This window comes from Aptenodytes forsteri, unplaced genomic scaffold, assembly GCF_000699145.1.
Source record: "Aptenodytes forsteri isolate BGI_AS27 unplaced genomic scaffold, ASM69914v1 Scaffold284, whole genome shotgun sequence".
Classification (NCBI taxonomy): Eukaryota; Metazoa; Chordata; class Aves; order Sphenisciformes; family Spheniscidae; genus Aptenodytes; species Aptenodytes forsteri.
Window position 1 is genome coordinate 3,090,362 of NW_008794445.1, and position 20,690 is coordinate 3,111,051.

General features: G+C 49.3%; 1 protein-coding gene across 1 annotated transcript in view; it reads right to left on the reverse strand.

The window, feature by feature from the left end:
- Nucleotides 1-3,290: 3,290 nt before the first annotated feature.
- MKL1 (megakaryoblastic leukemia (translocation) 1) overlaps nt 3,291-20,690 on the reverse strand; it is a 50,168-nt gene continuing 32,768 nt past the window's right edge. The window contains exons 4-15 of the mRNA XM_009290000.2: nt 18,247-18,302; nt 16,600-16,675; nt 15,763-15,924; nt 14,154-14,329; nt 13,530-13,685; nt 12,788-13,041; nt 12,261-12,432; nt 10,864-11,979; nt 9,529-9,696; nt 7,030-7,203; nt 6,549-6,609; nt 3,291-6,105 (exon numbers count right to left, since the gene is read on the reverse strand). Of these exons, the coding sequence (XP_009288275.1) occupies nt 5,606-6,105; nt 6,549-6,609; nt 7,030-7,203; nt 9,529-9,696; nt 10,864-11,979; nt 12,261-12,432; nt 12,788-13,041; nt 13,530-13,685; nt 14,154-14,329; nt 15,763-15,924; nt 16,600-16,675; nt 18,247-18,302 (3,071 nt within the window). The 3' untranslated portion in view covers nt 3,291-5,605. The remainder of the gene's footprint in view (nt 6,106-6,548; nt 6,610-7,029; nt 7,204-9,528; nt 9,697-10,863; nt 11,980-12,260; nt 12,433-12,787; nt 13,042-13,529; nt 13,686-14,153; nt 14,330-15,762; nt 15,925-16,599; nt 16,676-18,246; nt 18,303-20,690) is intronic.

A 20,690-nucleotide genomic window follows, 5' to 3' on the forward strand; every position in this document is an offset into this window, starting at 1 on the left:
CACCCCCTGCCCTCCCCCACCCCCCCCACTTGTATCTGTGACAAAATCCCCCTCGGGGGGGCTGCCAGGCCACCTGGGACAGATGGCAGCAGCGCTGAGAGGCCGAGCTGCAGACCCGAGGGAGGTGATGGTCGAGGGTGATGCTGCAAAGGGACAAGTGTGTTCTGGCCACAAAAACAAGTGCCCCCTCCCAGCCTTACCCATCTCTGCCACCCCATCTTCTGCTTGCCTCAGCCCTGCCTCCCCCCCAGTGCCTGGGGGAGCAGCCTGGCCCAGAGCCCCTTGTGCACTGCCCAGTGGGCCAGCAGCTGCATGAGTGTGTGAGCATGGCTGCTGCTGTAGCTGGGGGGAAGAGGCAGTCCTTGTGGGGGGGGTGGCTTTGATCTGTGAGAGCTGGTGCCGTTGGCAGGTGGCACCTGCAAGTGGAATTGGGCTGGTGAGAGACTCATCGCTGTATGGGAACAGGGATAGCACATCCCCCCCACCAGCCAAGGGCTTGCCTCCGTCGGGGAGAGGGATGGCAAACCCTGAAGCACTTGGACAAGTTCCTCTGACCTGGAGCTGGGGCTGAAAAGGGGGAACCGGCATCAGCCTCATCCCACCTCCCTGGCACTGGTGTGTGGGGTGTTGACAAGAGGTGCCTGACTGCATCGGCCTGTCACCACTGTAACAGCCTTAGGGGATGGGCCTTGTCTCCTCTGGGAGCAGACAAAACACACCTCTCTCCTAAATAAGAGTGTTTCATGCTGTCATTTTAGTCTGTAGATGATTTTTACTGTTAACCAAAAAGCTGTAAATTAACTCCAGGAACGTGTATATTTTGGCACCGTTGTAGCTCAGGATGAGGTTCAGGTTGGAGCTGGCTCAGGGAGACTAACTGGTCCTCCTCGCCCTGCGGTGGCAGCGGGGACGCAGGTCAGGAGTGGAGAATTGCTGCTTTGTGGTGGTGGCTCCAGATACGGAGTCTGTGACTTTCTACTGAAAGCGCTTGTCTGTGAGCACAAACTACTCATGAAATGACACTAGATTCTTACTTTCCTTTATTCGGTGGGTTTGTAAATAAACTGCATCTTGGGAGAGTGCTGGGCTTTGGCTTTGTTTTTTGACAGGGCCAGGACTATATTTAATTCTTAATTTCTGCCAATTGATAATTATGACCCCATTTCTGCGCTGGCTCCTGCTAGCGTCAAGCTGAGGTCTCTGCTCAACCTGCGCCGGCACGGTGGGGGCTCCTCACACTGACCTTGCCTCAGACCAGCCCACAGGCCCAGGTTGCGGCTGGGGCAGGAGCAGTTGTGCTGCCAGCAGTGGCAGCCCTGCCTTGCCTCTCTGCCGCCAGCCCTCCCTGAGGCACAGCTCCGCAGCAGAGCCCCAGCAGGCCCTGACAAGCAAGAAATACTTGAAATGAAGGGATGTAGGGACCCTGCAAGGGGAAGGCCCTTAGCAAAGGGAGAGGGGCTGGCAGAAAACAGGGCTGGGTGGTGCTGAACAACAGTGTTGTCTGCACATTAACAAGCTTCTCCAGAAAAAACAGGTGGAGTCCCTTCTGCAAAGGGGGACAGTAACAGGGCACGGACTCCGGGAGAACTGTGTTCAGAAGCCACGCTCACGGGAGGGTGAAGGTTGTGGCGTATTTACTGATGTGAAAATTGGTGTTTTCAGTCAAAGTAATTCCAGTTTGGCATCTGGCTGAGGAAGGCTGCAGTATCGCCTCACCACCCTAACAGCTGGGGTCCAGACCAGCCTACTGGGCTGTGGGAGGCTGTAAAAGCTGCCCGTGCCTCTCCTACCATAAGACCTACTTCTGGTTGCAGGGTAGGTAATTTCCATATCACAGAGGGAATCTCCCTTCAGCTGAGAAGGCACGAGGCACCACTACGCAGGCTTTTTTTTTTCAGGTTTGAGAAAGACCCAGAGGGATCACCCACCCTTAGCTGGAAAAGGCAGAGTGGCCCCAAGCCCTCCCACCAGCATAGCAGAGACGTTTTTGAGCACGTGGCTGTTTGGAATTTTTTTAATAAAATGGATTTTTTCAAATATTTGTAACTGAAAAAATAATTCAATTTAAAGATCCATTCTCTCCCCTGTTAACTTGTCACTTTTTTATCCTTTTCCAGTTGAATACTTGCTCTGGATCCGATGCCCCAACACCATCCGTCTCAGATGGTGCTGATCACCCCTCGCCGTTTGCTGCATAGTGGAAGGGAGAGTGCGTGCTAGTCAAATACACATTACAAACAAGTAGTGGTTACAGCAGAAAGATTCAGTATTACATTCAAGGTAGAGGCAGAACATCAGACTTTGTTTTTCCCAAGGGTGCAAAAATGTATGTCCAGGGGAATACCTCTTCTGACAAAGAACTATTGAACTATTATTCAAACAAATAATAGTGAGAAAGCAGAGAACTGGGCTAGCCTGCTCTGGGCACTGCTTGGGGAAAAGATGTTCTAGTATTTCCTGGGATGAGGCACCATCTTCCCCTCTGCCCCCAGGCACAGGGTTATCGCTCGCTCTCCTGGCAGAAGCCCCTTGTGCAGAGGGGCTCTGGCACGTTAGCTGGGTTCCTCAGGAGGTAAGGTTCATGGTTCTGTATCGTCTGGGGGCTCTTAAGCCCAACAGCCAATTTCAAGTATGTTGGGCAAAGTTGGGTAATTAAATTCCTACAAAGTATCACAAATGATGGTGGACGGGTAAAGGTGAAAGGGGGCAGCTGTGAGCTCGGCCTTTTACCAGCAACCCTGGGGAAGGCCTAAATCAGTAATGGGCATTGGCATCTCTCTGCCAACAAAGTGCCTGGCCCAGCGTGAGGAACCATGGCTGGGTCAGGCCAGGACTGCACGTGGAGTGCTCCCACCTTCTTCTAGGAGCTCACTGCACTTTGATAATTTCATTCTTTATTTACTGGTTGCAGCTTTGTAATTATTTGTACAAAAGAAATCACACAGCTGGTTTTTGTGGGGGCTACTGCTCATTGTGGGCTAAAAGAAGCTGATTTTGCTTAAGTAAGTTTATCAAATAGGCAGCCTCACGTTTTCCCCTTAGCATTTGAAAGGTCATCCCACCCCCCGCATACTCTCCTCCTAAGAAACCACTTGCCTCCTGTGCCCACCTGGTCCCACAGCTGGGCAGCTGCCCTGGGTGGAGCTGGTGGGAGCTCTGTAAGGCGATTGCTAATGCACTCACTGCTCCCAGCAAGCACCAGGGATGCACCAGGAGAGAAACGAGGGAGGGCTCAGCAGCGTTACGGGGGGTGTTACTCTGATTTTTAGGACATGACACTGTAGGGGGTGTCCACCAGTCCCAGTTACTCTGATTTTTAGGACATGACACTGTAGCTTGGGCAACAGAAAGCAGGCAGGGCGGGGGGGGGAAGGGGGTATCCTCTCACTCCAACCCGGACACTGAGGGAGGCAGATAAGAGGCTCTCACGTGCTTACAATGGGGGGGGGGGAAGAGGGGAGAGAAGAGGGCAGAAAGGAAGGAAGCTGCCAGCAGGCTCCCCCTGCAAATGATTAAGAGTGGCTCCCCATGCAGTTAACAAGCAAATAGGGCTCAGGAAAGCAGGAGTTTCTCCCAGCTGTAAAACAGGCATGACTCCGCCTGGCTGCCAGTTTAGTGGCTGATAGAGAGCATGTCATGCAGGGCTGGCATTCACCTGCCCCGCCATGGAGCAGAGGTACCTGCACCCCTGCAGCAAGGCCTCCCCCCTGAGAGAGAAGAGCGTCAGGTACCAAAGGGGCAGGGGAGCAGCATGTGCCCATCCGCACCTACCCCTCCCCAGCAGGCAGCCCTGCAGCCCCGCGCGGGGGGAAAGGTGGGGAGAGCATCCTCAAGGAGATACTGAAAGGATGACAGTTTATCCTTCCACTGCCTGAGCAGGGTCAGCACCTTAGTCCGTACGATTTCAAAAGCCACTGCCTCCCACGCCTCCCTCAGCCCTAGCAGACCAGACCCAGCTCAGGGCCAAAGCAGGGACAGCTGTGTGGCAAGGCCACCGCATGGGGCACAGCTAGGCTATGTCTCACCTGGTAAATACAGCCATGAGTTACTACTAACAAACACAGAAACTTAAAAGTGACAGGAGTAACAGCACGAGCGCGCCACAGGCCTGGGTTTCCAATGCAAAAGCCTGCACGAGGAATAGCATCATCATGGCTCAGGGGGCTTGGGGTACTCATCTGCCCACTCATCAGTCAGCAGCTACCCCGAGGCACCAGCCCGGGCCCCTACCTGGCAGAAGCTGGCTGGACACAGGGCGGCAGCTAACAGCAAGCACCCATTTGCTTTTGCCTTTTACCCCGTGGGCCTGGAGGGAAGGAAGAGCAGAGGTCAGCTGCCCATTGCTTGCTTTCAGGCTCCCACTTCTCCCCAGAAAGGGGCCCTCACAGTTGCACTACTGAGCTAGGGCCTGTGTTGTGCCATGCAACACCTGGTTTGCAGTGCCACTTCCCCTTCCTTGCCTGTTGGGTCCAACATCCTCAGCTGCTTCTTTCCACTGGGGCACCTGGCTACAGGGAGGCAACAGCACAGCTGAAGGCAGGAAACAGATTGCACATGGCCCCTAATGATATGTTGCTCATTGCTAGCTGTGCCCCTCACACACTCCCCAGGATACATGGCCGCTTTCTTGTCCCTAACTCCCCCCACAGGCTGACTGCCTTGCTCACCTGGGGATGTCACAAGTGCTGTGGAAGGCGGGGTGTGCCTGAAGGCTAGACTCCAGGCACAGCCAGAGGTCTGGGGCAGCGAAGAACAGATTTAACATGTAAGGACCTGGATTTTAGCACCTTAAAAAATCTGTTTTGCAGCCCAAAGCAAGTGAAGCAAGCAGGCAGGCCTCTGCCAAGCTCAGCAATATTTGGGAAACCAGCTTGGACATTACCAGGTTGGTGGGGAACCCTCGTTCCCTTTGGCTACACTTGGAAAAGGTGCCTGTTCTGCCCAGCTCCTCACAGCCCTGCAGCAGACCAGACCCTCCCCTGACAGACGGCAGGTGGTGCAGAGGGCAGCCCTTCCGGGCTCCCAGCCAGCACTCCCGCCTTTGCATCCTGCTCCAGAGGTAGAATCCCCTTCTGCAACCGTTAAACCGACCGTGCCAGGGTGGCACAACTCCCTTTATTTGCCAGCCCCAGCAAGGCACGGGGTGCTGCTTCTGGAAACAGCCTCGGGCCCAGTCATGCTATGTCCTGCTGCAAGGCGTGAGGGAACTTGTGCCTGGCAGCACTGTGCCCCATGCACTGCCATCGCTGCTCGCTCCTGCCTGGAGGAAGAGGGGCTGCCGGCTCTGTTCTCACCCGAGCTGGGTCAGGCTGCGCTGAGGGGGCAGGAGGCCACCAGCCCCAGAGCTCCTGCAAGCCTCTTCTTCCCCCCAGCAGCCATTCTCCCTGCCCCGGCCTGGCCCGCTGCCCAGGCAGCAGCGACTCGAGCAGTGGGTCTGCCTTTGCCACCACTGCCGGCTTTGTGCAGGAAGGACACTGTTGGGGGAGGACTACAAATACTAGGAGCTTGTTTCTTTTTTTTTTTTTTTTTTTTTGGTTGACTGGCTTCTTCCCCCTGCATGCCTGTGCCCTCCCACTCCCATTCCCTTCAGTCTCTGCTCACAGAGTTACAAGCAAGAATCCCAGTGCAGCTGCAGATCGTGTCCATCAAGGAAGTCTGTGGAAAAGAGGCTGGGAGCCGCAGTGCTAAGGGGAGCCAGGCTCATGACAGACCCCCCCGGCAGCTCCAGCCAGTCCATGCTGTCCAAGTTAGCCTCAGCCAGATCCAGGGCTATGCCCCCGGATGGCTCGTGAGCAAAGTGCAATTCCGAGGTGTCCATAGGTGAAGGCGGGTGGTCCAGGATGGCCGAGCTGCTCAGCATCTCACTGTGGAGGTCATCAATCAGGGACAGGGGCTCCGGCCCATCGTGGCCTGCCGTCAGCAGCGGGAGGCCGGTGCTGCTCTCCAGGAAGTCCTCCAGCCGGCCCACGGGCACCGGCTGCCCCAAGGACACTGGCACCGCCAGCTCTGAGGAATGGTGGCTGCTGGGCGGTGAGGAGCAGGCTGGGGCCACGGGTGGTTCTTTCCCAGCTGGGGACGACTGATCCTTGAAGTCAGCAGAAATCTCTGTACAGGAAACAAATGGGAAGACCAGGGTGAGGAAAAGCTTGGCTCAACACCAGAAGGATCCCTCCCACCCACCAGGGCAACAGGGACCCCCCAGACTGAGCCATCACTGACCACCAACTGGGATAAGGAAGCTCATCCTGTGCCCGCACTTGGCTTGCTATGGGGAGTTTTCAGCCCACCTCCGGGGAATTCAAGCTCTGTCCAGTATCGCAGAAGAGGTGTGCCCAGATCTGATGCAGCAGAGCCACCAAGAAGCTTTGTATCATACTAATGCCTGACTGACATCTCCCTTAGTGCCTTAATGACTACTGCCTACGCTAAAGGCGCTGGCAGGGAGCAGGAGCAAAGACCTGGGCCATGACAGACTCTCCCCTCCGTGCTCTTACTATCCCCAGGCTCAAACCTAAAGACTATGGGAAACGCTGGCTTTGTCTCCTTACCACCACTTTCGATGAGAATGTCAAACAGGTCATCCATCTGCTGGCTGGAACAGCCGTTCTCCTGGGGAGAGCAAGCGCAGGATTAGCTTCCTACTCACCAGGGGAGCTTCCACCTCCAACACCACCCTTGGCTGCTGGCTCTCCTCCCTCGCCCCAGGGATGGGCTGTTATCTAGCAAGAATGAGCACACAGAGGCATGGCACCGGCATCCTCCGTAACCCCAGGCTGTTACTGGATGGGAAGGTACAGTCAGCAACTGCTGTACTAACACTCACCAAGCGGTGAGTGGCTTGGGATTTCTACCCGTGGTTTAGGGTCTGCCCCAAACCCTCCAGAAGGAATTCAGCTAGAAAGGCGCAGTTATAAAGGGACATTGTGTCTCCATTCTCTGTTACTGGCCCAGATCAGGAATCTAAGCAGATTTACAGTGGCAACTTTTCACCTGCTCTCCAAGGAAACCAGGGAGAAGAATTGCTCTCACCTGGGCCTTTGGCTGTTGCTTCATGGCCTCTTCATAGCCTGGTGGCTCTTTCATTGGGACTGAGGGAACAGGGAGAGGAGGTGGAGGAGTTCCAAAAAGCGACGTGTGCTGTTGCTGCTCCAGGTCCATCTGGGATGGGGAAGGGGCAGCAGGAGAGCCGGGCTGTGATGAGGACTGTTTAGAACAAAGGCAGGAGGAGTGATCAGGGGAAAGCCCGCATCAACTCCTGTCTCACAGCCGCTTTGAGAGACCATCATCCCCTCTCTTGGCGAGTGCTGCACAGAGGTCTGCACTGCTCTGCTCCCAGCAGCCTGGCCTTCCGTGTACTCTGTGCACTATGCCCTGGCTGCAGGGGAGGAAGACAGATTTCCCCTCCCCCTCACAGCTGGAAATCTTTTGCTGATTTTTCTTGGCGAGTGCTGCACAGAGGTCTGCACTGCTCTGCTCCCAGCAGCCTGGCTTCTTCCGTGTACTCTGTGCACTATGCCCTGGCTGCAGGGGAGGAAGACAGATTTCCCCTCCAACTCACAGCTGGAAATCTTTTGCTGATTTTTCTAACGCTAAAGCAACCACGCCACAAACCGCCACCAGGCTGCTCCTGGATGGGGAGAGCCTCATCTGTCCAAGTGGGGGCTTCCTCTAACACTTTGGAGAGAGAGCGAGGGCGCTTCCTTTGCTGTGTTCAGCCTACCCTGTGCAATATATCCAGGACCTATCTTTTACCCATCTCCCTCTGGAGTGCCTGCTTTGGGGACACAATCAAGCTTCACTAGCAGCAAGTTTCACAGCCTGATGGTGGGCGGAGAGCACCAGAGCACTCAGCAGCACCAGAGACCTCCAAAGGAAACCCCAAGTGTTGCAGGAAGTGGTGCTCATGACTCAGCTTTACCAGATGAATCAGCACACAACTGCCCATAAGAAAGGCTAAAACATGGATCAGGTCTTTGCCTCTACAGCAGTTATGCGTGATTCACGCTAAAGCTTGCTCCCCTGGAGCAGTGATCCCCGGGCAGTAGCTGAATGCCAGTTCCAACACTTGTACGTGTTGATGTTCTTCCCCATCCTGTTTTCCCTGGAAAGCTGTTCGTCTGTTCTGTGACCTGCAGGTAGAGGAGTGACCCCAGGTCCCCGCCAGCAGAGCTGCTCTGGGGTCCACTTTCTTCCTTAGAGGGGCTGGAAGCTGGCATTGTGGCACAGGCCACTGGGATGTGCTGGGAGGGTACACATTGGGTGGGCTGGCTTTGCCAGGACCACCAATTTTCAGGGACCATTTCTGGAAACCGTTGGGGAAGAAGGGCTGCAGGTTTGGAGGTGCTGAGAAAGACAATATGGTGTGAGGCAGCTGCCCCGTGACCACCTGCAGACCTGGGTTCTGACCCTACAGGGAGGCAAAAGGATTAGGAAAGTCACTACAGCTGCCTCCACAGCACACGAGCTACAGGAGTCTGAGGGAAAAGGTGCCTTCATTTACCTTCTGCATTTTCTCAAAGGTCTCAAAGCAAATGAAGGCACCGACCCTTTGCAAAGTGGATATCCCACTCTGAAAACACTAGAAATTACTCCTGTCTTCATATCCTTTCCAGCATCTGACTCAGCAGTGATCCTCCAAGCTCTAAAAACTCTTCATAACCTTTCTGTATCTTATCTTAATTACATGTTAGAGAGAAAGCTAAGTCATCCCTGATGTGGGCTAGAAAGGGAGGAGATGCACAGCAGAGCCTCTTTACAGCCATCACCTGGAGAAGGGGTAAAGCCAGAGGTGCTTTCTTTCCTGAATCTGCATTGCACTTCACAAAGAGATGATTAACAGGTATGCTTAAGGCACAGGAACGGAAATCACAGCATGTTCATCAGTACCAGAGAGTAAAAGGTCAGATCCTTTTGCCCCTCTCAGAGCTTGTACGCCACCTTCAGTTGCAGACATACTGCCCACACCATCCTCTCTCCATGCAGTAGCCACCTTTTCAGTTCAGCAGCACTCCTTCAAGAATCAGGGACACCACTGTGAACCAAGGCTGCCCACTCTGGCCTCTCATCGTTTTTAATTGATAGGCAATGCTTGTTTAAAACACCAGCTGGCATTCTGCTCAGATGCAGAACCAAAGGGCAGAAGCTAGTAAACTGTCAGGGTTTAGCCCAGAGCTCTTTGCTCTAAAGCCTCCACATCACTTCCAAGTGTGCCCATAGGGGAAGACCTCATGGACACTTAGTGCTCCTGAAACTTCATGCCCGATGGGCTCTCCATCACAGCTAGTTCAGCAGGAGGCAGGGGAATGGAGAGGCTACGCCAGGCACCCCTTCTGCTGCCACATTCAAGCTGAAAACCAAACACTCCGTGCAGCTGCAAGCTGTGGCAGAAGCTGCTATGAGATCTCACTTGCTGTGATGATGGTCTCTGACCAGGATTGTGCATGCGTGTGTCCCCTTCCCACCGCTGCCACAAACCCCAGCAGCAGGCAAAGAAAAACAAGGAAGAAAAGTGACCAGGCAGCAAGCTACCTTTCTGACAGATTGGTTTAGTCCTCTGGACTGCTGCTGCTGCTGCTTCTGCTGCTTCTGTTGCTGCGTGGGCTGCTGCTTCTGCTGCTGCGTGGGCTGCTGAGGGGTGCTTGTAGGTAGCTGACACTGCGGTTGGCTGGAAGTTTTAGCGGGTGATGATTGTACTCTCTGAAAAGAAAAGGGTATCCATGAGAAGCTATTCCTGACACAACATGGAGCAAAGCTTGTGTTTTTTAAAGGATTTGTGAAGTTTGTTTTTCCCCACTCTTCATTCTTTAGGAAATTCAGTCAATTGTTCTGTTTCACCAAGCAGAGAAATCAGATTGGGGTGGGATTCAGAGTCCTAAAAGAGGAGGTAGTACCACTCTAAATCCCTGGGCTACCCATGACATCCTTCAAGGGCTGGCAGACCTGACACAGGACCTGTGCCCTTCTGGAGCAGCGGCTGGAGTTTAGGTGAGATACCCTGGGGTATCAAGGGTGACGCCGGACAGTGATATTTAGACAGCTGATTCGCATCTCACCGGCTACGCAGCAAATGCAGCCTGCTCAGTGCCTGCCCCTGATGGTAGACACTGACACTTGCTCTGCAGAAGGTGCAAGAAATGTGGCAGCAGAGAATGAAAATCTTCTCTGACGCCACAGAAGATGCTGGGCTTTGACTTATGCCATAAAACCTGGGCATATTTATACCTTCCCGGAAGAAACACTCGGAACGCTTCTGTTAAGTGCTGATCTCATACCAACAGGGGAATGGTAGATCATCTCTGATGAAAGACTCTGTTAACGCTGAAATACTGACACGCATTAAAACAAAGAGCAGTCAAAAAGCAAGAAGTCTGCTCCCAGGGTCTGATTTCAGCTCTTGGTAGGCAAGGTGACCTATCTATCAGTCCAACTACAATCTCTCTAATAAAGGACAAGAGGTGAAATACACCCTGCTTTTTTTAATGTCACAGGCATGGTTGTTCTTTCAAAAAGAAGTGAAATGTGGCAGCAAACCCTTGTCCTCCAAGCCCGAGATCCTGCCTGACAAAAGGCAGAACCATGTGTTTGGAAGAATGCTGAACAGCCTATGATGCACATAGTTAATCGTGCATTGCTGTACACAGTTCATCATTGTCAAATTCCAGTCTTTTTGCTGAAGATCTGCTTACACTGCTCTGTTTTACAAAGCCATGAACTACCAGCCATCGTAGCAAGCAACTCAGCCATTTTAGTATTTACTGCATTGAATTTCCACATCATCCTATGGTAACCTGAACCATAGGAGCGGGAAGAGGGAGAGAGGAACCCAACTGCCTGCAGCCAGGATGTGTTCTAACCCTTGCCTACCTGCAAGGCCGGGCAGCTACTCCCTGCCTTCCCGTGGGGCGAGAGGCCCTGCCTCTCGACGCTCTGCTTGGTCACGGTGAGGACGATGTGGGTCCCTGTGGAGTCGGTGATGAGGGTAGGGGGAGGGGTGCCCTTGATGAGGTCGCTCAGGGCGCTCCCTTGCTGGCCAAGGAAAAGCCGCGGGCTGTGGGACTGGCACGGTGGCTCTGCTTCCGCGGCTGGCACCTCCTGCTTCACCATCACGGCTTTCTTTGGCACTGGACTTGGATTCGAAGTGTCCATTTGGCTAGCGGTTGGTGCAGGGCTGAATTGGTCTGTTTGGCCACTGGACTGCTTTGCAGACTGGCAACTCAGGAAACCATTTTCACTCTTGACCTGTGTGCCAAATGCTACTGGGTTGGAGGCAAGGGCTGTCCCTTCTCCCGCAGCCGCTGGGGCCGGTAGTGACTGCTGAGAGCGCTTCTCCTGCTCTAGCTGTAGTCTAAGCATCTCAACCAGCTGCTGCTTCTGCTTCAGCATGCGGGTGAGTTCCTCGATCTGCTTGTCCTTCTCCTGCAGCATCTGGTCTTTGTCCCTAACTTCTGCATCTCTGCTGTTACCAGTGCTGCACCGCTCCGACCTGGCTGCCGCGTTTACGCTGCAGGAGGCAGACTTGGAGCTTTCTTCCTTCACCAGGAACTGCACTGGAGATGCCTGCAAGGTGAGCTGGGTCAGGGGTGAAGTCACCATCTCTCCAAAGGTGTCTCCAGTGGCCGAGTTCTCGTCCCCTGTGCTCATTTGCGAGCGCTCAGAAGGAGTTGGAGAAACAGGAGGAGTCGAGCCTGTGCTGCCAAACTTCATCATGCCGCCACCAGTGACTGTGGCCACAACTACTTCTGCTGGTGCAATGCCAGTAGTGACCAGGGCTGGCCCTGTGCTCAGCCTGGCAGCTGGGAAGGCTACCACCACTTCGGCAGCTTTTGGGAGGATGGCTGCTGTGCTGGGCTTGGGAGTGGGGGTTGTTTGGCCGGCTGCACCGTTCTGCTCTTGGTAAGCTCTGAGGCGCTCAATCAGGTCTGTCTTTGTGCCCGAGACAGGCAAGGCCCTCAACTTCAGCTCTTGCTTCAGCTCTGCTACCTGATATGGTGAAAAAAAGAAGGCAACGTTAAGAGAACATACATACACTCTAACCAGAACAACTATTAACAGCTACCAGAGCCATGGGGCAAAGGACTAAACTGACCCTCCTGCAGGCCAACAAACCTGCACCTCAGGTACAGACTGCAGGGTAGCAATACCAGCTGACTAACTCCTGTCAGTCCACCTCAGCCCTGCTCTGGGGTAGCAACATTGTTCAGTACTGCCCTCTCCACTGACAATGGCAAAAAAAGGGCTGTGCAGCTTCACAGCACATTTACCTTCATCTCATCTAGGTTGGCAGGGAGAGGGCCAGGCTTGCCCACTGCAGCATTACTGTTTTGTCGCATCAGCCCACTGGAACCAGAGGATACTGAAGATGCGCTGCTGACTGTGGCAGAGAGATTGCGTACAGCAGGGGCACTGGCACCACTCTGCTGCTCTCCTGGAGGCCTGCAGGGAAAGAAAAAACACAGGCATCAAAACCAAGGTGGAAAGGCACCAGAGGCCCTCAGTGTCAACAATCATATATGTTCAGAAACATCTGGGTCACTAGTGCCACCCTAGACATTAAAGCACACCAGTGCCTTTGACTATATCCATGCCCCTTACCCGACCAACCAACTCACTTCAGCTGCTTTTGTCTGATTCATCTGACACCGGCCCTTTTTGCGGCCCGCTGTTACTTAACGAGATTGAGTGCATTACACCCAACTGCCACACATCACACCCAGAACACAATGTCTCCGATAACAGTACTGGGGAAACAAGTGCTTCCTAAGAGAGAGCTGCCATTTAGGACCCATACTTTGGTGGAGCTGGCAGGATGGTCTGATAGTTGTAGTGCTGCTGCTGCTGCTGGTTGAGGATCTGAAGCTGGAGAAAGAGCTGCTGCTGCTGCAGTATTTTGGCATAGGATGAATCCATGGGAGGAGCTCCCTTGTCCTGCTTTTGGTCCGGGGGAATATACTGATGATATTTAAGCTTCTTGACTTTCGGCTTCAACTCCTTGGCTTTTTTACTGCGCTGAGACTTCTCACTAGCAGACTTGGGCTGGCTTTGCTATTTAGAAGAAAAGGAGGAAGCAAATAAGAATGGAAACACTGAAATAACATAACACCCCATGTAAACCAGAATGCACACTGGGATTTTCATTTCAAAATTCTCCAGATTTGACCTCAGGGTCTTTCCATGCTTCTCTAATAATTACAGCACCCACAGCAGCTTACACTGCACCATAACGCAGGTCATCTTTCCCAGCACACCAGATCACTTGCTCATCCAGTGCAGACTCACTGACTCTAATTGTGGATAATGCTGATTGTTTCAAAACATTTTGCATTCAGGACCCATTTTACAGAAGGTGAATAATGGAACAGAAAAACCTATTAAATATGTTACAATTAGTGTCAGAGGAAGATGCTAGTGAGAAATAAGCTTTCCTTCCTTTGCGTCTGTTAACACAGTACTTCCAACTCAAAATCTTCTTCAGAGTAACCATCTTATCTTCCTTCAGACTACAACAATGAAGAAATCAGCCAAAATAGTACCTTAATGAGTGTTGGTGGGGGCTTGGCAGCAGTAAGAGCCACTCCATTGGTAAGACTAGGAGGCAGAAGAGGTGGAGGTGGCAGAGGCGGGGGTGGCTGTTCAGGTAGGAAAAGTGTTTCACTGGAGTCTGCGCTAATCTGCAATTGGGATGTACCCTGCAGGGACAGAAAAAGGCATAATGAATACACATATGAGGAGGGAAACAGTTTAAGAGAGTGCAGGAAGTGTCCGCTTACAGGGAAGCAGCACAGATTTCAAGTCATTAATTAGACTCCTTTAACCCACTGCTTCAGTTGTCCCTGAGAAGCAGCACAACTTCTTAGGGCATCAAAGGAATCAAAATCCCACACCTGTATCTCCTAGCTTTGCCTGCCAGAATCAGTCGCCCACCAACACAGGCTATATCAAGTAATGATTGCTCCGCTTCCCCACACGGCACCACTACAGGGTCTTCTGAATAACCAGAGGACTTCACCAACACCACACAGAGCTAAGACCCCTTGTGAAATCTCACAGACTATACCTTTTAAGGATCCCTCGGTCTCACTTTTTAGGATCCTCTGCCACAAATCAGCAGCATCTGTGACGCTCCAGGGCACTGTAGTAGGCCACCGCATTCTCACCTGAGCTAGTGATGTGCCAGTGGTGCTAGGGAGAGGCTCACAAATCCGGGAGTCCATCGGCGATGGGACAGACCCCTGGGACTCATGGCTGGCTGGCTGTTCTGGTGAGAGGGCATCACTGCTGTCCTCATCAAAGGAGGAATTGTCTGCAACCTTTGGGTAGTTCACCTGTCCAACTACAAACACAAACATCAACTGTGGTCTTTAAAGTGGAGTAAGAAATTATTTCACTTGACACTAGATGTTTCACAAAGATAATGAAGGCATGGAGAGAGTTGTGTCTGAGTTGTGCTTAAAGCACCAACCAAAAATGAGAGAACAGAGCCCAAACTGGATCAGTTTTAAGTGTCTACATTCATCTCTGCTATCAGTAAAACGATGCAGATTGGGGTGAACCATTTCCTTTGCTTCTTAGCCAGAAAAGATCAGGAAGTATAACAAGAGGTACTTAACTCTGCACAAACCCAGATCTGTGCAATGGCTTATTTGATTATCATTTGGCACCAAGAAAGAAGAAGGTTAGACAGTGTAAGGTTGAGTCATAGTTTCTTTGGTGTTCATCCTATGTGGTGGAAGGTAGAATCCCTCTTCAAAAGAGAATCCAAAATTGTCCTCTAGTCTTATAAGCAGCAAGGGCTATGGATTAAGTGGTGGCCCTGACTGCTATTAGCATTTCTGTCATCTACATGTCCAGTAGATAAATTCACTTGAGTGTACATTTGTAATGCACTAATGTTTTTTAGATTACATTATCTCAAATTAATCCTGGTAAGCAGGAAAATACTATCATTTGCACCTAACGTAAAAGCAACAGAAATCCAGAGAGATGTCAAAGTCGGAAGGAAGCCACATCCAGTTCACAAGTTCACTTTTTCTCTTCCTCAACCACTTGTTGTGCAACAGTGAAGGCAGGCTCTCCCACAACACTGTCCTTTTCCTTTTTCATTAAAAGTATTCCATCTTGCTCACAGTTGTGTCCCATTTGTCTTTAAAGTAGCTGTGCGTGTTTGAAGGGATGAATAACCACAGACGCACACAGACTGCTCAGTCTGGGGAGATGGGAAAGAGCACTGCTGAGACAGTGGGAAGGCTATTCCTCAGCATTCCTTTCAGCCCTTGGAATGGCACTGGCATGATTTACATCTGTTCTGGTTTATTTTTAAAGGGGTTGAATCCTCTGAAGTTTTTAAGTTCACAGACAGCTTTTGTTTCATCACACCTGTTTATATTCTGTCTCCTCTCCCTGATCCAAGTCAGTGGGTTCTCCCTGACCAAGGCTGCTGACATGTTATACCGAGAGAGGGATTTTTAAGGAGAGAATCTAGAGAATGCAATCTTCAACAGTCTTTCAAGTCTCCAGGGTATGCAATTGCTTTCACATTATTCTGGGATGTCCATACTCCCTATAATTTAATGTATCTGTAGCACTATCTGGGTCAGGGGGAGTTCTGCTTTTCAGAATCCGTGGGGCTGAAAGGCTGTGATTCTGAGACAGGAAAACAAGACCAACCATGGGATTGCACTCCCTTAGACACAGGCAGGTGAACTGACAGGAAATCACAGCCACCTATGGGAAATGCCCTCAACACAGATCCTCCTCTGGCCTTACCTATAATGGCTTCCTTCAGGCTTGATTCCACAGGTAAGATGTTCTTCTCCACCAGCTCCATGGGACCTGGCCTCTGCGCTATCTTCTCATTGAGGTCGTCTGCCAGCCTGGCTCTCTTTAGCTTCAGCTGCTTAGCCTGCAAGGAGGGTTCAGCTGAGGTCTCTGTTCAGGGGAAAGTAAATAAAATGGCATCAATCCAGCAATGGCCCACCTATGCACTTCAGCAGTATTTTACTTCTATTCAGAAAGGTAACTGTAGATAACAGTAGATAACTGTACAGAAAAATAATTGCACATAACAATAGATAGCTACGCACTATAAAGATATTATCAGTATTATATATATTTAAGTTATAAAAATAACTACTACCCTTGTGATTCCAGAATAGGACAAATTCACTGTTCTCAAACTGATGTCACCCAATTCTCGTTCATCTTTTCCCTTTCAGTTGTGTCCAAAGATGTGGTACTCAGCAGTAGCATAGTACTACCTCTCTGAAACTGAGGTGCTTACTAATTAGATCAAATCTGCCTCACTTCCTCTTGGATATTTTACAGTGTATTCCCTTAGTAGAAGAGCAATCCACAGTCATCCCATTTCATTGTTGCCTAGCTACACAAAACTGCACAATTTTGAGTTCACATAACACATTCTTCTGAGAATCTCCATGCAAGCAGAGTTGAATCCCTCCCAAGGAATCATGCAACAGGCATGATTTTCTGCCCGCTCCCAACTGAAAGAAAGATTTGGGGGTCAGAGGCAAAATAGAAAGCTGTTAAATAAGTAATTATGATGCAGTTTATTGTTGATGTTTTCCTGTTTAGCACGTGCCATACCTTCCAGAATGTGCATCCTAACCAGCTCTGATCTCTCTGGCCGGGACCTGATTTTCCGTTTCAGATAGTCCTCTGTCTGCAGCAAAAATAGACAAGCAAGAACCAATTTCAGTTGATCAGATACAGGAGTGAGGTAATCTTGGACAGCACAAACAAAAGAAACAACCATCTTTAGTTGTTACTGAGGTCTAAATAAACACAGAACAGAGAAGGGGCATATCTTCTGTCTCAGAGCACCCAGAGAATGAGTTTATTCTAAAGATGACCTTCTACTGTACATCGCCTCAGTATAAGAGTACACTGCTGCCCCACAGAACAGAAACTGGAAAGGACTTCCTCAAGAGCTGAAGCCCTCTTTTCTCCTTTTATGCAACACCACTAACTTGTATCAGAGTGAAATTCAAGACATTTCTTTTTACATTAAAGATAGATGCACTAGTTCCATTGTTCACAGCAAATACTTTCATATACTGCTGGCATTCAGGGCTGACTTGTGGTTTGGGCATACTCTTTTATTTGTTTAAAGATATGTTATTTGTTAAGCTAAAGACCCCATGCACTCCCTTGGCAGGCAGAATCTAAATGCTATGACAAGACTAATTTAATTTCCAGAACTGCTTTTAGCTCTGTCTTTGGAGAATGCACTACAGAGCAATGTACAGAGATGACCCTGTCCGGGCTGAGCACGTTACCCTTTACACAGCCAGATGGGAACCCGGGAGCAGTGGGTAACAGACTGGTAAGTACTGGCCATCAGAACGGGCCTTCAGAACAAAAAACTATTGAAGTCAATCAGAAAACTGCACCATACTTGCTCAATTGCCCACACCAAAATATTAACTTAATAAGAAGGTTTTAGGAAAAAAAAAAGAGGAAGAAGCAAAAGCCTTTGGGACACTGGTCTTAATGCAAAGCCCACTGTTCCAATCCTTCCACAGAGCTTAAAGTGCTAACACCCCCTTACAGGTTTTAATCACAGCTGTTATTTTTTTACTTATGTTGCTTTCACTTTTAAAACAAAACTTAGCCCAGCAGTCATAACAGGTTTTATTCCCCTGTAGGCTAATCAGAAAAAAAATATCCCCAGAGGCCTTTGGAGGAACAGAAATCATCAAGAAACCCCCCAGTTAGCAAAGGTGCCACATGAAGTGTGATGCCTGGCTTCCTCTTTCTATAGAGCCAGAAGTCTGTGTGATTTCAGTGTTACAAGATTTTGGGGGGGGATCCTCTCCATTAAATTTTCAGTTTCTAATATCCTAGATAAACAAGTGCACGTGCAGGTAACAGAAACCATACACTTTCCTCAAAGGTGGAACTGAGCTCCACACGATAGGAGCATTTAAGGGCAAAACAGACACCATAAAAATAAAAACGTAAAGTATATGGACAGTGAGGAAGAAGAGTATCAGTCACTTCCAAAAGAAGACTCCAGGGGAAATCCAGGCACCATATAGTTCACTGAGGGTTAACCACCACCACATACAAGGTAAAGAACACCCCATCCAATACATCTTTGCATAGTGCTGTATTACATCCAGAATATGAACAATTTCCTTCTGCATCTCATTAACAGCTACAGGATGTCCAAAACATAAGACATACTACTCCTGACTTCCCCAAAACTTTAAAAAGCATATTGCATCTTACCCTGGCCCGCTCCAAACTCCTTCTTTGTTCATGAAATGCAGCTGGACTTTTCAGAGCTGTTGAGAGAAAAACATTTAGAGAATGAATTAGAATGATGGAAGTTCTCTCACTGCACGTCCCTTCAGGCCAACTAAGTTAACAAATACACCGCAGCAACTGCCTCCTGCATCTTTCAACACACTGGACCAGATCTCCAGCTGGTATAAAGTGATGTGAATTGACATACTCCATTTGACAGCACAAGAGCTACAGGAGCTGACCTGGACTTTTTGTGGGCTACTAAAGAAGGTAACATGTGCTACACTTCTAGTTGAACTAACTAGTTGTGAACAGTTGGACACTGTTCACAAAGTTGGGTCCAAGAACATGAGTCAAAAACAGCCCCCCAACAAATGCCTTTTACAACATGGAGTAAAACACCCAGGACCCTTAAGTAAGGGAATGGCACTGAGACATTGAAGAGGTACATGAAATGGTTGGGAGGATGGGGGAGGATCCTAATGAACTGTAAATCCTCTTTACTACCTTTTAATGTCAAAGGAAACTGCAAGTTTTTCCTTAATCTGCACCTGTGTTTAGTGTACATACAAGGGCTGGTTACAAATTCTGCAGGTCCACAGGACATATATATTGCTCCATGTGTGAGAAACTATCATGAAAACAGGAACACTTGGACAGGAAAGTACATCTGTCTATTGACAGAAAACCAAGACTTGAGGAATTAACAGCAGCTCTCCATATAACAGACCTCCTCGCCCCCTCGGGCCCAGTATAAAACCAGAGCCAAAATGGATCATGTTTTAGGAAATTGATCCTCTGCTGTCCAGGACCGTACTAACCCTGGAGGAATCTCTCACTCCGCCTGGCTCCTCTGGAGCACACAAAGCTCACGTCCCACAGTAAAACCGGAGAAAGAGGGTGACATTAGTTCTAACTCAGCAACGGTAAGTGTCACTAGCTCCTCACGGTTTTCCCAAATCTGCAAGCAGCTTGTTTTTTAAAACAATCACATTGTGGCTTGTATTCAGAATGAGCTGAATGGAACATAGTAATTTATTTTCATATTTCTGAAATACTCATATTTAAAACTGCCCGGTGAAGTTTCTAAATCACCATCAAGCTAAACAGCAAAGTTTAAAAACTTCAGCTTTAAAGGTAAGTTGCAAGTCTTTTGAAGACAGAAATCTAAACTTGTACAGTTAACTCCAAAGTATTACTTCTAGGTCTTATGAAATATAGTTTACTCTTTCACTTAAGACCAATGATTAAATATTTCTCAAATGTAATTTCATAATGAAATCTCAAAGGGCTATTAAAAAATAAAAGTCCCTGAGTAAATGCAATGCAAGAAACTACTTCTAATGCATGTGTAGACTTCTCAACTCTTTCCTACAGAATAAAATGGAGTAGCCAAAGACGCAGTATTAAGACAGACACATGTTCTGCAAAATATAGACAGAGCCCCTCTAGGTTCACACCAATGGGGTAAAAAGTAGAATTTAGTCCATATGCCAGGAATCCTGGGCATCATAGATGGGATTCAGACTACAGAACTGAATGAAGACTAATTTGTAGAATAAATTAACAATAACTGAGAACTAACCATAGCAAATGAGTATACAGACCCTTACAATGAATGGGCAAACAGTTCCCGTTCAGATTAAAGATAGTTTCATACAATCTGGTTATGGAGAGAAATCACCAGAGAAAGTTATGCAAGCTGTGAAATGGGAGTGCACTGATTGTACTTTGGGATAAACCAAAGTAAGGGTAGAGATATGGTTTTGCAATAACTGCAAAAATAATACAAAAAACTTCACTGGCTAGCTGACACATCAACTCCTGGGCAGTCTGACCACCACACTTCAATGAAGAGCAAGCAACAAATAATATTGGGAAATACTCTTTTCAAGCCGCATGAACTGTTTGTGAATATGCACGTGCTTGAACTTAAAAATGCATTTCTTTCATTGTATGCATATCACAGAAAAGTGAAATAAAAGTTCAGGTACACTTGGGCAAAGATACCATGCAATATATAAATCGGTATAAAAATCTACCCTGGAGACAAGCGAAGCAGGCCTCATCTTGAGTCTTCAAAAGCTCTCTCCACCGGAATGTGCAGGCATGGCAGTAATTCTTTACTCTCCCCTTCCTGCCTACCTCTGCCATCAGTAAGAGGCAGCACATGAACTTTAAGTGACATTTCCCTGACCATAGCAAATGGTCAGGAAAGTCAACCGCAGGATTTCAGCTGATTTCACAGGTAGTCCAAGAAAACTCTTGCATACAGAAGAACAAAGCGAGAAGAAAAAAATCCCCAAGTAAAAAAAAAGAAAAACCCTCCCCCAAATCACATACACATTAAATAGTAAGTAATGCAAAACTGCTACGGGAAGAATCTTGTAAAGAACAATTTCAGTCTCTCATGACTAGTCCTCTGG